This window comes from Arvicola amphibius, chromosome 9 (genome assembly GCF_903992535.2).
Source record: "Arvicola amphibius chromosome 9, mArvAmp1.2, whole genome shotgun sequence".
In the NCBI taxonomy this organism is placed as follows: Eukaryota; Metazoa; Chordata; class Mammalia; order Rodentia; family Cricetidae; genus Arvicola; species Arvicola amphibius.
Window position 1 is genome coordinate 88,187,771 of NC_052055.2, and position 18,952 is coordinate 88,206,722.

Genomic DNA, 18,952 nt, shown 5'->3' on the forward strand with positions numbered 1-18,952 from the left:
TAACAGCCCCACCTGTCCTGAAACTAGCTCTGTAGATCAGGCTGGTCTCTAACTCACAGAGATTCACCTGCCTCTGCTCCCCGCGTCCTGGTATTAAAGGAGTGTGCCACCACTGCCTTGCCACATTAGATATTCAAAGGAATTGCCCTCTTTATTAAACATTCTGTAATTTTATTTGAAACATTTAATACTATTATTAGTTTTATTACTCACCTTACCTCTTGCTGTGATTAAAACAGAGAAATTCTAATAAAGAAACAACGTAAAGAAGAAAGGCTTTATGTGCACAGTGTTTATCACGGTGATCAAATCCTGGTGGCATCTGGTCAGTTTTCATTTATCTGCAGTTAGGAAACAAAAACAATGAATACATGCTTCCCCTCAACTGGATTTTTCTTTTTATCCCATCTAGGACACAAACCATGTTTGTGCTACCATCCACATTTAGAGTGGATCTTCCCACACTAATTAACCTTATCATGATAATCTCTCATAGGCCTAGGCAAAGGCTAACTCAAAATAATCCATTCATATGTGTGCTTCATCTACTGAGTGATTCTATATGCTGTCACAATCAATCCAGACCATCACATTAGTGAATGTATCTCTATAGAAAATGCCCCTGCTTTATGAACAACCATCGTTTCAGCAGTTCATTAATTTGAAACAACCATTTTTCTTCCTTGATGTGCTTTTTAAAAGCACTAATTTATAGTCTTTTCTCTCTTGAGATGAAGCAAAAACTCCAGTTTCTTTGTCCTCTGTCACTGTTGGTATTGACCAAAATCAAAAAGAAGCCAAGGAATGACCAGAGAGAAGTTAAAATCATAGCCATCCATAGACAAGCGTGGGAATATAGGCAGGAGAGAGAAAGGTGGTCATGGGAAACTGAATGGACAAAGAGTATCCCAAACCACAAACTATATCTTCAGTTTAGTTTGTTTCTACAAAGTATGTCTTCAAGCATTTACATTACTGCCCATGTTTGCCATGTACTTTATAGAAAAATACAGAATTCTGGATGCAGCATTATAGGATTTTTGCATTCACAGATGCATCCAGAAATTTTGCATGCTTTCTATAAATTAATCCCCAGAAGGAGAGGGGCAATATTTTCCTGAACTCATATGCCTAGTAGGATATCTACTTTTGAACTGTACTTATTATTATTGCAACAAACCTGAGAAATGTCATTTAGCTTCTCCATGTCAGCTAGTTAGCATGCACTTTGTGGTTTTGGCTCTCAAGTGGGTAATGAATGTGAACTACTTATTGTAGTTCTTGGCATATTATATATCTCTAGCACATAGCAGGTATACTGAATTACTTTGAAGACTGCTGCTTTATAAAAAGGGGCTTCCTAACATGTTACTGCATATAGTAGAAGGTCTGTTGAAATAGCCATTAGAAATTAATTTCAACTTGTTTTCTATCACATTTCAGAGTTCACTTTATTTTAAAATACACATTTTCCACCCTAATCATGTTTTTTTATAGCCCATTGCCTCTCATTTAGATTTGCACACAGGATTGACCACAGTGGAAGGAGCTCACATCTCAGGAACCTTGCCAGAGCCACCATATTCATGTGTTCACACACAATAATTTTAATCTATATTGTGGAGTTTCATTTTCAGGAGTTTTCTTTCAAAGCTTGGCATTATAATCATTTAGTTTTGGACATTGTCCTGATACATGGCCTATATAGTTGTGATAATTTGCAGTAATTTTTGCCCTACCTCATCATTCCTTGGTGGGTCAATGTGGATTTACCGGAATTATTTTTTGATGCTGATTCTGTGTTGTTGAAGTTCCCTGGGGTTTGCTTTGAATGAGATGAATTCACCATCACCAGCATTTGAAGATGTGGTTCTAGCTGAGGATATTAGAAGACTTGGAAGAGTTGGCCTTACTTGAGAAAATACACCCCTGGCAGTGAAGTTTGACACGTCAAATCTTCACTCCATCCAAGTTCACTTTCTAGGCTTCCTGGTTTAGGTACAAGATGTAAACATTTAGCTTGCTATTTCAGCTACCTTTACACTGGTATCATGGACTCTAACTCTCTGGGACTGTAAGCCTGAGTACACTCTTTGTGCATGGTATTTCATCACATCTATAGAAAACAAATAGTAACAGACATTTGAAATAAATTGGATAATATTTACATACTTTTTTAGTAATAGCACCTTTTCTTTTGCTAATCACTAGTTAGATACAATACGATTAAGACTCTCATTGCTATGGCTTTTCTCTCTCTAGAAACTTTGTTTATAGAATTCACTGGTCTTAGAAGTTTGTCCAGTAGAAAATTTCTTCAGCTTAACAGACGCTGTGATATGACCCCCATCCAGACATCAAGACTAGATATGTAGGAGTTGCCCTACATGTTTTGTAACTCATATTTTTAATATAAATTTAAATAAAAGCAACTATTTTTAGTAGCTGTACTGGAAAAATCATGGTTAATGTGTTAATCTACAAATAGTAGTGTATCCATCAGGGGAAAGGAAGAGAAACAGTCCCAATATGTTATTCAAATCATGATGAAATTTATAAACTGAGAAGCTAAAGACCTACTCAAAGCACAGTAAACAGACAATTAAGGATCATGCTGAACTAATATTTGTTTATAATTAGAGAAATTATTTTAGATCTTGGATGCTATACTAAAAGGCATTGTGCTATTATGCTGTTATCATTCTTTGCCAACTATTTAGGATGCAGTTTGCCTCTGGTGAAGTATGATTGTGATTAAAACTTTGAGGAAATTGTTTAAAAATACAATTGGCTTCCTCTGTAACAGCAAGTCTCCCAACAATGACACACAAAAGTGTTCCCTTTTAGTACCAAATGCAAAAAATATTGATTTTCTCTAAAGTATGTCATTTGCCATTTTGCATTAAAGCACTTTAAAACCTTTTAACACTTCGGAAGTTGAAACTAAAATACTTGAAATGTACATTTTGTGGCATAATTTCTTAAGAATATTTGATCACAGGTATAGAATAATGATTGCATTTCATGAACACTTTCATGAATTAACTTTTTCCTTCAATACCTGTCATTGTTTCTACATATAATTGCAAAGTAGTCTTTTCTTCATCCTTCTAATACACAGTAAAGTATAAATTAAGGTATTTTCTTTTATAAGTCAAATACTTAGCAATTTTCTATATATTTTGGAGGAAATGGTCATAAGTATTCTTTACCTACCTAGAAGAAAAAACACAGTTCATATAAATTATGGATGTGAGAATTTAAATAACTGCTTTGCACATTTAATAGTAATATACTTCCCAAATGAAACTGTATACTTCTGATAAATTTCTAAGAACTTGATGAAACAAAAGAAATGATAGACATAAAATTACATTTTATAATGTCAGCATTACTCACATATGATAATAATCATAGGATTCTAAAGCACAGTTAGAAATTGCAATGTTTTTTAGTCATGTAAAATCCACATTTTGGCCATTCCTAGTCATTAAAGCTAATATGATATCTGTAAAGTTGAAACTGATTTTATAAGCATGGTTCCATGTAAGTATGCTTAGTGAGGGGTATTTATTGAGTCATTGCTAAAATTAAAAATTCCATGTAATAATACTGCATATGCATATGCAAATGCATGCCTAGATACCTTCTGTTCCCTTAAATCATGGTGATTTGACACCAAAACATAGCACTGTCTGTCTCTATGTATTTCTTAACCTTCTTCTCCTCAGAGGTGACATTATGCCTACTGACACCACATAGTTCTAATATATTGTTTGTTCTACAATCTCATATTAATAGATAATAGGACACTTCTACTCTGCTCATTCATTAGCTCACTCATTTCATTTTGACTCTATAGTGATACCAGTTTCCAGATATGAATGTTGTTAATTAGGACAGAATGAGGTTGAAGTTAACAAATTAAGACTTTATTCATATTCAGTAGCAGTGCAATTAAGTAGCAAAAGGTACTTTTGACTGTTATTCACCAGGGACCAGCAGCAAGCAAATGCTACCTGGACTTAGAACAGATTGGGAGAATGGTCTGGCTACTGGGAAGACCCTACATAAGGAGGATGCCTGTCAGGGCTGAGTGATAGTGGAGGTAAATACCAAAGAAGGGGAGGATGAAGAGTGAAAAACATCCATTCAAAGCTGGAGATTTTGCCTCATTCAGAAGAACAGGAGATTTTTTTTACTGGTTCCTGGGACAAAGATGCAGATATACCCATGAGTCCAGCTAGCCAGGAGCTCCTGACTTCAGTATCTTCCTGAAAACTGTCTCAAGCCTGGTACACAAACACACACACACACACACACACACACACACACACACACACACACACACACACCTGTGGTTATATCAGTAAGATTTTGACCTCTAAAGTCCCTGCTCTTCAGGATGTTGACTTTGTCTTTCAAATAAACTTTTGTTTGTTTTTGTTTTGAGACATGGTTTCTCTGTGCCTTTGGAGCCTGTCCTGGAATTAGCACTTGTAGACAGGCTGACCTCGAGCTCTCAGAGATCCGCCTGCCTCTGTCTCCTGAGTGCAGGATTAAGGGCTTGTACCACCACGACCTGGACACAAATAAGCTATTTACTAAATAAAAAATATATGCTGTTGTGATGAATTCTGTAACTAATTACTGAACATTTGTAAGAATCTTTTGTTTGCTAAAGTTTTATTGTTTATTTGTCCAATCAACTCTCTTCTGATTGTTCTGGTGTCTATATGCAGCCTCGCGGATGCAGTTATGAATGTACTGAATCTACGTCCTTGTTCTTTATTTTTAAAATACCCCATACTTACTCATACATACATAATGAGGTGTCACATCATCTTATTACGTGATCTAACATTTACCCTTTAGCCGCAATGGTTTGTCAGCAAACACCTTCATTGAGATCGTTCTGCACATCCCACTGATGTGCCACTGATGTATCAAAATCTAGAGATCACAGCCAGGCTGCTTCTGGCATGAAAATGCCAGAACATCACTATTCTGTATGTTACCTGTACAATTAAAAGAAAATAAAGTAAAGCTTGGTTTCACTCATGTGTGTTGACTTTCTTGACCCTCCTCTAATAGTGAAGTCTACATTCCCATTCCCATGTGGAGTTTGAACCTCACGCCAATAAAATGAGCACAGCATTTCATCAGGACCACTGGTATCCAGGGATATCTTACTCTAGTCAGTCGTGTCGACAATAATACTGGGCGATATGTGGTTGTTTGTAAATAACACTGAATTAATTTTTCACAGATCTAGTTTCATGGGACTCCAAGATCAAGATGCCATCACCCTATTGTCTGTCTGGTGAGGACATGCCATGTACTTAATAGATAACATCTTTCTTTGTCCTGCATCGTCTATAGGATGAATGTGCTCCTGTAGGAATCGTTTTTAAGGGCTCTGACCTTAAACTTGTAGGCAGAAGCCTCATGTCCTGACCATCTCACATAGAACTCAGCTCTCTCTAGCATATATAGATGAAATTGGGATAGATAAGCACATTCCTAATAATATTTTTAAATGACGGAGATATTGTTAGAGAACAGCTAAGAAAACCTGATAGATACAAGTTTGCAGTCAAAAAAAAGGACAACATCAAAAAGTCAATAGATAAGAAGTAACAGGTAAGAGGTACCCTTCTGAGACGGCAGTCTACGCCTATAGTAGAAAAAAATAGTTCTAATTACTAATATGTGAAAGGGGAGAATCAACAAAAAGTACTAAGATAAAATTCTGTTAAAAATGGAAATAAATCATTAAGAAAAAACAAAGTGAAAACAGATTCTTTACAAAGCTCTTCAGAACTGGCAAACGCTTAGGCTCTAAGAAAGAAGAGATGAAATGACTGAACTTAGTAAAGGACATGGTGGCATCCTTTCCTCCCTTATGATTAAAATATATATTTAATATATATAGTTAAAATATATATTAAATAATATTATATATAAATATATATATATTAAACTTATATGCACCTGTATGCTCACAAATCAAGTAACTTAAATGCAAGGAGAAGATCTTGAAGAAGGCACAGTTTCTCAACACGGACTCAAAGAACAACTAAAACACCTGAAAGCATGCAGAGCAGGCACAGGTGCAAGTGTTAATTAAAAAACTGTAGCAACAGTGAGAAGTCTCAGGTGCAGATTTCTTGTCTGTTTACTTTCACTGGGTGTTCAAAAGCAACTCTGGCACTGTGTAAGGACACTCAGCACATTGTTCCCTGTGCGAACGTGAGGACCTGAGTTGATTTCCAGCATCCTATCAACAGCAGATATGACTGTGCGCTTCTGTAATCATCGTGCTTGGGAGGCAGGCAGGAGGAGTTTGCTGGATAGCCAGCCTAGCCAATTTGATGAACTCCAGATTCGGTGAGAGATCATCTCAGTGAATAAACAAGAATTGCTGAAGAAGAGACCTGATGTCAACCTCTGGCCTCCACACGTATGCCTGCATACCCATACATGTTCCTGCATACATACAACTGTTCTGATTTTGTTGATGTCTTATGCATGTAACTACGGTACTCTGAGCTCATGAGTGCCATAGCAATGCCGTGTCAAGAAGATGGTGTTTTACAATACTCTTTTACATTCTCCTCTGGGCCACCCTAAATTTATCAATAACGACCTTAAGAAAATTTCTGTTTGAGCAGAACTTACTACTGTCTGATGGGTAGGCAAAGAGAACTTCAAAGGCTCGTCTCCTGCAGCTGATCTTTCCCTTACTGTTCTACAGTAGCCAGTAGATAGACTTTATGCATGACACTGTTTGGTGTCAGCCTGGGTCCTAAGGCACTTTGTGCTGAAGAAAATATTCTGGAACTCTGGTGACTAGGATTCACAGGTTCTCTTGATGGTTATTTCAGCCGTTAACAACTTCTCACATTCTCTTGTCTACAAAAGCCCTGGAACTGTGCAGCTGAATCTTCTATTGTCAGGTAACTGACCTCTTACACAATTCACTGAATGTTTCCAAGATGACTCAGGGTACCTGCCTCTATCCAGACTGTAATATAGGTAGCGAGGGCATTAGCTCCAACACCCGCTGAGCCAGTCAGCATATAAGTACTAGGAGTAGCCAGGGTCACTGGAACTCAGTCCTTTGCTGCAGACAGATCCCAGCAGGCAGACAAGATCTGCATCAGCTTAGCATGCAAACTATCTACAACAGGACATTTAGCTGTCAGGCAGTGGCTGTCATCACTGCTCTTAGAAGCCAGACATAGTGAGTCAACCAAGTGCCAAGGGCAAGATGGCCTGCTTGGGTGCCCAGGCACAGGGATCTGGTACCCTTCAGTGGTCAGACAGTCACACTTCCTCAGCTGTTAAGCAATCAGAGACACCCACCCCACCCAGGAACTAGTCCTGCTCTCAGTCCATTCCTCCCTTTTTCTTTGCTGCCTCTGCCTTTGCCTTCTGTTCTGAACATATACCACTGAAAATGTGTGAGCAAAGACTCCCCAGGAGAAGCCTTTGATGTCTTGATGTTGCAACACAGGAGAAACAGCACAGAGGTGCTTTTGGAACATCATGTAGCCCCAGAGCATCTTCCAACACCATTGTCTCCCACCCCTGGTGTGACTTTGAAGCAGTCACACCTCAGCAGGAATCATTCTGTCTCCAGAACCTCCTGGGGACAGACTTCAGCAGCTCACTAGGCTGACTGTGCAGCCCCTGATTCATAGTTATAACTTAAACAATGTGTCAAAATGCTCCCTCTTGTTTTCGTGGTTCTATATTATTCCTCCAGGAGAAAAACAAGCAGCAAAATAAAAAATCTTTTGCCTTTTCTTCTTATTTTCTTCACTAAATATTAGTGTTCCTCTGAGCTCTCTCCCAGGATCCTTTCTTTACCTTTTTCTGCTTGTGTGATATAATCTAAGTTGTTTCTCTACCTAGGAACTGGGCATCTATTATTAAACATTTATCATCATCTTCTATTTCTCAGTGTGCATGGCTTCTAGGACTTCTGGATTTCTGTTTTCAGTGTCACCATCTTTGAAAATATTTCAAAATGTCCTCAACAGCTTGGTTCTATATATTGTAGTGAGGAGCTGACGGGCTGCGTTCCCGCTGCCCGGCTCCCGCATGGTTAGCTTTACACCCGAAATAACAACACATAAATTGTATTCTTTTAAATACTGCCTGGCCCATTATTTCCAGCCTCTTACTCACATCTTGACTAACCCATATCTAATAATCTGTGTAACACCACGAGCGGTGTCTTACCACGAAAGATTCTAGGGTACGTCCATCTTGGGCAGGAGCTTCATTGCATCTGGCATCTCTCTGAGGAGAGGCACAGCAGTCTGCCTAACTTAGGAGAGGTGTGGCATCTTACTGAGCCATCTACCTCACTTCCTTCTTCCTGTTCTGTCTACTCCACCCACCTAAGGGCCGGTCTATCAGATGGGCCAGGCAGCTTCTTTATTAATTATCCATTGAAATCATCAGATAGATAGAAGACACACCTACATCAATATATAATTATTTTCCTAATACTAAATTGTGTTTTTATGTCTGCTCCAAACATATGTTGTTATGCTTTATATTGGTGAACGAGGAAATATAATTTGTTGAGGCCCATACTTACCAGATCACCCCAAGCCTGTAGTAGGTCATGCCTAATTGCCAACACCTTTGCATCTCTCTTCCTTTATCCTCCATCCTCCATTGGACAGTCTTCTGTTTGCACGCTGTTTGCTCATCAAGGTACACTAAACATTTTGTATTGGGCTCTAAAAGTTTTAGGGCAGTATATTCAACAGAATAATATTCAAAATTTCCCATTCATAACTTTTTTATATCTCTCCCATTTCCTCACTCCATAAAGAAATGGAAGGAAGAGTGGACCTCATAGTTTTCTTCTAGACAAAATAATTCTTTGTTTGGATCCTCCCAGGTCTTAATCTGTACTCATTTAACAGCATTTACCACATTTGAATAATTATGTAGCACTTTATATGTAAGGCTCCTTTCTATTTAGTGAACTTGTAAGTTTTTGGAAAGTTTAAAAAAGATAGAATCACATTTTTAATTTTACATTTCCTAAATAATTTAGTCGGATAAATAATTGTTTCATATTCTACCCTTGATTTTATGGAGATAATATCTCTATATCTATCTATCTATCTATCTATCTATAGTTTATAGCAATATAATGTCCTGCACTTTAATGGCTAATCCTAAATAATTCTAAAACATTTTCTTTCACTTCATGCCTTGTCTTTTTGTGACTGTTGTTGAAGTATTTATTTTGATATTGTGGTGTCCCTCATGAGCTCAGGCTTATCTTCAGTTTAAGGTCCTGCAGCTTCAGCCTCCTAGATGCTGGACCACACACCTGTGCCACAGTGCTCTACACAAAGTTCCTTTTTAAAATAAATACAACATACACTCCATTTAAATGCAATTAAGCTGTTTGACACCATTCAAATTAATTCCTCCCCTTCCTTGCCAACACTCTCTGGTGATGATGAGGTGAACCCTTGAGTATTGTCATTTCAGCTCTACTGATTCAGACATACTAGTTCTTACACCTTCTCTGGGCCTGCGCCCTCATTTCCACTGCTTTGTTGTAATGCGAAGAAACAAAAAGTGCTAAAGCTTGACTTGGTGCTGTGTTCCCAAAGCAGAGAAGAGAAGCTCTATGACTTTCTTCCCACAGTAAGTGTTCCGCCTTCAAGCCAGTCCTGGAATAAACATAAGGAGTTTCAGATTTAGCAAGGATGAGGACTAGAGTTTGGAAGCCCCAGGAATCATGGCAGCTGCACAGCTGCGTCATATCAAAGAAGACTGACAGAAGTCCGGCAGAGACCACAGTCTGGCAATGCTCTCTTCACAGATGGTGCTGCTCACCAAAGTCTCTCGGGCCGGCAGAAGCAGACCCTGTGCCTGAAGTGAAGGCAGGAAGTGAATGATCTCCCTTTTCAGAGAAGGGCAAGATCACTACTGGAATTCATGTGCAAGTGTGACATTTTAGCAGGGTTATTTCGAATGAATACTGATGAACAGCTCATACTTCCTCATTATCCTTGAGAAAAACTGGAAAATTAGAAGTCTCAAATAGGACATTCTTGGATACTCAGAGAATAAACTGGCTAATTTATAAGCATGAATGTCAAACATTATTATCACTTAACTGTGAATTGCTCTTTGGATTAATTTGTTAAAAAATTCCTAGTTTTTCCTTAATGTGGCCTTAGATTTCTGATAAGAAATTATTTTTGTTATTAATTATGTGTTATTGCTTTTGAAATCAATTAATGTGGAAATTAGAAATACTTTCCATGTAATAATTTGATAATTTCTATAAAGTTTAAAGTGTGATAATGTTGCTCACAAGATACTGAGATAAAAAAATTTTCCAAATGATTGTTCAGTGACTTCAAAATGGTTGACATACACATTTAATTTTCTTGAAACATGAATAATATCTTCAAACTATTAAAAGATATTTAATATATAGAAACCATAATTGTATTCACTATTTGCTATCTTAAAAATCTTGGAATTTCTAAATACATTAAATGCTATTTAAATATGAAAGACACTGTTGTTTTGGATTGATTTAGTTTTTATGTGTAAATTATTCCCTTAAGGGAAAGGTGAGAGAAAAGCTATGCTAATGAAATAGTTCACCTTTTATGACAAGTTAATGCCAGGTGCTGTTTTTGAGGGTAAGAAAGCCAAGGAACAACTCTTGTGCTATTTTCAGAATATATCGTCAAAGAAATTTCCAAAAGTTAAACACATCAAAAAGATATAGCGAATTATGTATTTCTGATATTTTAAATTTCCACCACTCCTTCATTTTAAAGGAAAGTCCTCTGAACCATCACCCAGTATAGTGGCTTTCCCATAGTTCTCTAAGTGGACCCCCACTGCTCTGTAGTCTTCTCTATTCTGTGTACTGTGGCTTCTCCCCAAGACCATGAGGCCACATGTGATTAGAGCCGACTTGCATACCACTGAGTGGGGAAAAGGCTGGAAATTTACCCTCTGTACTCCTTTCCCAAAGGAACATCAACATTGGACCACACTTGTGTAAGCAGGAACTGCTGACCTTGTGAAGATGGCAGTTGTTTGCCTGATGCCATGCTGTGCAACACCCCTTAATCAAAGCAATAAGTAATATTGTAATAATTGTATGTCATAGATGATGCTAGGAACTAGAAGATTCATAGGAAAGCAACATCAAATTGACATTTACAACACTCAGCAAGACTCAACTAAGGAATGCTAGTGGAAAGTATGATGTTGGAGTTACCATTGAAATATCTTTAAGATGAATGCCATCTCTATTCTTTCCATAGATGAGCACCTTGTGAGATTTATTTTACTATACATATTTTCATATTGTGAGATAAATGACAACAAACAAAATAGGCATTCTTCCTTTATAAAACTGAACCATTGGTTTACATTGGATAAGAGACTTGCTGTTCCAACTGGACTTGGTGGTCTCCCGTTAGATCTGTCCCACCGTCTCAATGGGTACACGCACCCCTCACGGTCCTGACTTCCTTGCTCATGATCTCCCTCCTTTTGCTCCTCATCAGGACCTTGGGAGCTCAATCCGGTGCTTCTATGTGGGGCTCTGTCATTTTCTCCATCCAATGCCAGGTGAAGGTTCTATGGTGATATGCAAGATATTCATGAGTATGGCAATAGGATCTGGACATTTCTGGCACCCAACAGGGGATCAAACCGGACTCTCTGAATGTGGCTGACGGTGGGGGAGGACTGAGAAACCAAGGACAACGGCGATGAGCATGAAATCTACAGCATGGACGGGCTCACTGTGAGCCTTGTCAGTTTGGTTGCTCACCTTCCTGGACTTAGGGGAAGCTGGGAGGACTTTGGACTTAACATAGTGAAGGGAACCCTGATGGCTCTTTGTCTTGGAGAGGGGCGGAATGGGGGTATGGGTGGAAGGGAGGGGAGGGAATGGGGAGGAGGAGGGGAGGAGATGGAAATTTTTAATAAAAAAAAATGAGAAAAAAAAGAGACTTGCTGTTGAGTCCAGTGGAAATAAAGCACTGAGATAAAGCACCTGTCTTCCTTATTGTCCTATAAACTTTAAGGATTTGCCTTTTATCTGTTAGTTTGTGCATTTGCAGTTGGGATTAGCAAATGACTGAGTGGGTGTGCAAGTGTGTGCACGTGTGTGTGTATGTGTGTGTTCTAGTACTATACCCTATAGAACACTTGACTTTCTCATGTCACTTCTTATATCTTTGTCATGCGTGATTGGAAGTCAATCCCCATAAACAAAGAGAGTCAAGCCCACAGAGCCATCCATGTTTACTGATGTCTGCGTTTCCCTGGCTAGACTTGTTATGACTAATCCCCACCACCAGTTTAGGTGTATGTACAAGTGTAGACAATCTGAGTAATTTAGCACCTTTGTCCTATACAGAGATCAATTTACAGGACAATATAGCCTAAAATTTTTCTATATAACCTATCCTTTATCCTGTAGTTTATATTCATGACAATTTTGTTTATAAATATCAAACATTTCTTTCTTAAGGCCCGTGGATAAAAGAGTTCTCCGTGGGTAAACATGTCACAGTGAAGGGAATCTTCACTGGCAGCTACTCATCTGAGAGACAAAAGAAAGCATACTGGAACCTCTTTGTCTCTTTCTAAAAGGTCCTCTGGATAAATTTTACCTCTTATTTGTCTTTTCATGAGTGACTGTAAGAAAAGGTGACAGCTATCAAATTAGTGGCTTTACTGATGTGGGCATGGATACCTATATTTTTCCTTTGTTCATCAGTGACCATGAAGTTGACAGAAGCTATTAGATGTAAATCTTTAATAATCTGTTACCTTAATGGATTTACTCTGTATTTCATCTGGCTAACTGTCACCTCTTGTTGCAGGATCCATCATCCCACAAAATTTCTGGATATATATATATATATATATATATATATATATATATATATATATATTTATATATCATATGCCTAGTAAATCAGTCAATTTTTAAAGATTGAACAAGTTAGGGAAGATTTTGGCTTCCTAGTGGGCTGAATTTCCAATATTTTCTTTAAACATTTTATTTGACCCTTTGCTTCAAATTCATAGTCTCTCATTTACTATTACACTTATCAGTCTAGATAGGAGACAAGCACGGTGACAGAGTAAAATTTCCCTTTTAAAGACATCTTTCTGTTAGTTAGGCTACCTGGATTTGAAAAAAACAAGATGGTATTATTTTCATTCTTAAACTAACGACCAATGCTTGAGAGGCTATGGGACACAGAATAAAGAAACCACTAACATAACTCTGAAAGAAAATCAGAACACTCTTTTACCTTAACCTGCTTATGTCATAACAACTCAATAGTGCAAACAAAAGAAGGGCAGCCCAGGGCGTGATATAGCAGAATGAGTGGTCACTAAGCATGGAGTAAATGAGAGCTCAGTGTCTTAGAGATACTGGCTTGGAGATCCCAGGCAGAAAAAGCCAGCACTGAGACCCAACATTTCCTGCATCTCCAGGCTCCAGCGTGTCAGCATCCTTCGATAGTGTGCTAGTGTTGGGAGCATATAGCAGTGAAAATTCTGAAGTATCCTCTAGAAACCAATTAACAAATTATGTAAAGCAATGTGCCAAAATTAAGTCAAAACAAAGTAAGCACCTTAGTGGTCTGGTGTTATCTCCTTAGTATAATATACAAGAAGTAAAATACGATAAGAAATATAAAAATATTATATAAAGGTGCCACTGTGGGCTCAGTAGCACTGGGAAATTCATGGGTACCACCATTTTGACTTATGCCATGTGGATGCATTCACCAAAATGGTGATGAAGTCACACATATTTATGTAGTCTCTATATTTATAATGTCATTCACCAGCATGGTGACAAACATTGTTACTTTCTGTTCATGAGCTCAGCTGCATGGTAAGCTAGAGCCTCTATCAGGGCACTAGTCTCTGTACCACCTACCACAGTTTAAATGTATACAATTTCACACTTGACTTTGATATTTTAACTTCCCCTCAATTCCAAGACACAAGATGTTGCTCAATGCCATTTTATTCCACCCAAGAACAGTACGGTATGAGATCAGACAGATCTTTGTGTCTCCGTGTTGGCTGGGATTTAAGACCTTTGGAAAGCAGCTTGTTAAAACAGTTCATCCTAATTGAAAATCTCAGTTTCTTTATGTGCACTTGTTCACAGTTCCAAGAGCAGCTGCTGGGTGACATTGTCTAAAGCAGCCTGACTTAAACACACCAGAAGACTGTTTTAGTTCTTTCTGCTCCCTGACGCCAGGATTCCCAGGTTCTCTGAGGCAGCTGGGTAGAGAAGGAAAGAAGGTGCAATCTCATGCCCAGAAAAAGAAGACAGGATGTTAAATTAAGCTTACCTTTAAGACCCACACTGTTTAATCTCTCCTTAGAGAGACAGGGAGTAGGATGTGGTGGGAGGTTGAAGGAGACTCTGAGCCAGCAAGGGGATTTGGTTTTCTTTCTTTAGCTTCAGTTTCTTGGTCTCTCTTATTATCTGTCTCTAGTTGACCCTTGGTGTCTTTCTCTGTATCTGCCAGTTCAAACTTCCCACTGCTCACTGCATCAATAATTAATAATTACATATTTATGCAGGCAAGTGGCTCTAGTCTTTAATTTTAGACATTATAGTTATTTATATTTTTGTGGGTTTTGTTTGTTTGTTTGTCTCTGTAGTTTTGGAGTCTGTCCTGGAACTAGCTCTTGTAAACCATGCTGGCCTCTAACTCACAGAGATCTTCCTGTCTCTGCCTCCTGTGTGTTGGGATTAAAGGTGTGTGCCGCCACCACCTAGCTCATTGTAGATTCTTGATGATAGTCTGTTATTTATGTGAAGAGTATTTATTCCTATCTATGGCTTTTAATTTCAATATGGAAAACATGATTTAAGATCAATAGTTTTATATATATGAGTCATAATTTGGTATATATTTACTAGCCTAAGTTTCCCAAAGTAGTTGTGTATGATTTCTCCCTACGGTCTCTATAAGTTTATCTTTTAGCTTATGGTCTTCAGTCTCAACCAGATTTTGTTTTTGTTTTTTATTTTTTGGTCTGGTTTTTTATCTAAAATATTTCATTTTTGTTTTGTTTCTAGTTTTTTATATTGATTTTATTTAGCGTAATTTGTTGAAAGACTTTTCAAGATTTTTTTCTTTTCATTGGTACATCTGTAGCAAATAAGTTGATGGTCTATGTGTCATCATTTTAGAAAGCAAATTGATCCCTTTGTCTCATACCTGTATGGGAAACACTCTGCATCCCAATGTAGTATTAAATAATTGTGCTCAGAGTAAATAGGTTCTCTTTATCGTAGGTCTACGAAAGAATATTTAATGCTAAAATTAAGTATAATGTATGCATTTTTAAATTATGTTTTGTGATATTGTTTATTAAGCAACTTTACTAGTTATTAAATATAATACATCTATCTAAGTTGAACAATCCATCTATTTTTACTTTGTTCAGAGGTCTACAACTATCTCTATGATCAAGTTTTGAAATATCTCACCACACACAAAGAAATGCAGGAATTATTATTCGCTGCCCATTCCTCACTCTTTTCTTACCTAGCTTCTTTTCCAATCCTATACCAGAATTAATAATGCTTCGTCTTTTTAATTTTTCTTTAAATGCTCAGATCTTCTATTTTTCTGATACTAAGTATTAATAAAATAAAATATTGGAGAGTAATTTAGTCCCTCTTTTCCTAAACATGATATTTGTTGTATAATAATATAGACCTACATAATGTTAAACAAAAGAATCACATATTATTTTATTTTTATTTTTTTTAATTTAATTGAGCTATACATATTTTTTTGCTCCCCTCCCTGCATCAACCCTCCCCTTCAACCCTGGTCCCCATGCTCCCAATTTACTCAGGAGATCTTGTCTTTTACTACTTCCCATGTAGATTAGATCCATGTATGTCTTTCTTAGTGTTCTTATTGTTGTCTAGGTTCTCTGGGATTGTGATTTGTAGGATGGTTTTCTTTGCTTTATGTTTAAATACCACTTATGAGCAAGTACATATAATAATTGTCTTTCTGGGTCTGTTGTGGTGGCATATCTTATTTTAAAATAAGTTTGTGTTAACTTTTTCAGTTTTGAAGGTCCTTGGATTTGTGGGGTTTTATCTCCTGTTATAACCTGGCAACATTGAGAACCTTGAGACATTGGTGTAGACTGTGTAATTCTTTCACTTTCTTTTTATGCATGTGACATATCTGGTTATTTGAATAAATAATATTTTCATTGTACTACTGATCTTGGCTCTCTTTTAGGATGTAGTATTCTTTTCAAAGTTCTCTTGGATTGGAGTTCTGAAGTAGTTTCAAGTGTTTTTGTCTGCACATGTGCAAATGTGTAATTATGTGTGGGTGTATGCCTCAATTCTTCTTAATGATAAAGTTATCATTAGTTATACTTGATACAAATTATATGTTTACATTCCCTTAATTCAGGTGTTCTGTTGATTTTGTTTTCTAGTTCAATTTTGTTGGGAAATTGCTTGGACCAAGAGGAAACTCCTTGAAGAGGTTACAGGAAGAAACAGGTGCTAAGATGTCTATCTTGGGCAAAGGATCGATGCGCGATAAAGCAAAGGTACTGAGCTTTGAGGTTGCTTCTTAGCAAATAGAAGAGGTTCCACAGTATTGGAGGCCCTGTTTACAATTCACAGAAGGCTTTTCCCATTTCCTGTGTCTTTTCCTTTCTGGCACCACACTGCTACCCATCCTGATGTCTCTGTCTCCTTCAATCATTGTCCCTGCCTCCTGCTCCTCAGTACATAGTTCCTGTGTTGCCCTTGTCTACTTCTTTCTGTAGGTAGCTGTTATATAGCTGCATTCTTTAAAACCTCTGTGGGATGTTTCTATATATTAGTACTTGGGTTTTGTAATTCCCTAGTTGGACACTTTCCCTTCTATTAGGCAGTCACATCTATTCTCTCATTTTATTCTCTGTTTCACTTTGATCCATGTGACTGATATATTAATCATAAGAAAATTCTGCATAGGCCTTACAAGATTGCAGTTATGTTATGACAAAATACTTGACTCAAAGACAAAGAAACATGAGGTTTGAAGTTTATAATAATTTATTTCACACCTGAGCAACTTAACTTCTTATGTTATAAAGTACTATCATGTGTTTGAATTCAGTGTTTGTAGAGATCTATTCACAAGGAATCCCAGAAACTTCATTGGTAAGCAGTGGAATGTGTACAGCTGCATCATTTGACCAGACCTTATTTTATCTTTCTGTGTATTACACTCTTAAGGGAAATCATGTATGGGTTTTCTCTCTAAACTATTAAGGAAGGATCTAAAATGACTGATTTGAAAATGAAAAATGTCACTAAGCCGGTCGATAATTTGTCATTCATATATTATTTTATAATTTTTGTAGGAAGTACTTAAATATTGAATAAGCCACCTAAATGGACACTTTGTAAGTGGTATGATAATCAAATCTCCAAATTACAAAAGTAATAATTTTACTGATCTTTAATTCTGGATGCTTGTGATGTGTAAAGTTACAGAAATGAAAAAATTGTTGCAGCCCCCTCCATTCTTGATACTCCGACTTCATTAAGAAGAAACCATGTAAATATTTAAAATAAAATAAATTCTTGCCCCTTGTCACAATTCAATTTACATTTTCTGCACACAGAAACTGAAGTGGAATCATTTCAATTTATTTTAAAGTATTCTCTAATATTGAATATTTAGTTATTTAATATAGGACATAATATATGAACTTGCTATGTTCTCCAACTGTCTCCAATTCTTAGAAATGGTATAGCTTTGAAAACTAAAGATTAGATTTAACATTGTATCCCCTGAAAAGTTTTCTGAACACTGCAGTATCTTAAAATATCTTTTGCACTTAGAGCTCAGCTGACTGATTTACCTGTATATCTCACTGAAGTCTCAACTCTCCCAGCATGAAAATGACCCAAGTAGCCTTACGTGTTGGGGAGCCTCCATGCTATTCCTCCCTGCCCTTTAAAGTAGATAAATGCCTACTTTTCATCTCTATACATTAGAACATGTTTTATTCATAAAGTACTACATTGGATTCCCCTTTCCCTGTAAGCATGTAAGGTACCAGAAATATTCTCTAAAAATACAATAGGAAACACATTTGCTTCCATTTAATTTCTATTAAGTTTAACTTACTTATTACTTAAAATTCTGTCTCAAATTAATTTAATTTTCTGGTGACCCAACATAGTTGGCTTTGCTTGTAATGTTTTCAGTTTTCATTACAAAATTAAATGAAAAATGAAATAAAGCTAAATAAAATGCTTAATAATGATGTTGCGCCATACAACTACGCCTCAGTTACATTCAGTATAATAGACACAGTAACAAAACATAACTACAGACATGGATTGGAAGGTTTTTTTAGTAAATTTTGATTAAAATAAAGATACATTCTCAGAAAGTATTGATAACTCTGTTGCTATTTTGGTTTCTTGTAAAATGACTGACTTTATTTGATTTTTTTTAAAAATGTGTAAGTAAAACTCATCTAATTTTCAAATGAATATATAAAGGTGTATGTATATATTCAGTCATGTAATAGACTTAAATACATCTATTAATTTCAATAGTATTCATTAAATATCCTATGGTCCACCTACTGATTAAAAATATGTTTGGCTTATAACTTATGTTCTGATGAAAGGGCAGACAACGTGTAATTCAATGTATTATGAGCTGTAATATTTTGACAATTTTTAGAACTAAGATAAAACAGGAAAAGAGAAGAAACAATATATTTACAATGGGATCAAAATGAATGTTGGGGAAGAGAGAATCAACCAGGAAAAAGGGCTGAGAACGAATGCCAAGCAAGATTTTTCTGAGGGAGATTGTGCACAGTCATCTTT

At 36.8% G+C, this 18,952-nt stretch overlaps 1 protein-coding gene across 1 annotated transcript in view; it reads left to right on the forward strand.

Annotated features, from left to right (window-relative positions):
- The window catches only part of Khdrbs2 (KH RNA binding domain containing, signal transduction associated 2), a 415,186-nt gene that overhangs the window by 128,442 nt on the left and 267,792 nt on the right, over positions 1–18,952 (forward strand). Inside the window, exon 3 of the mRNA XM_038343217.1 lies at positions 16,543–16,659. Within this exon, the coding sequence (XP_038199145.1) occupies positions 16,543–16,659 (117 nt within the window). The remainder of the gene's footprint in view (positions 1–16,542; positions 16,660–18,952) is intronic.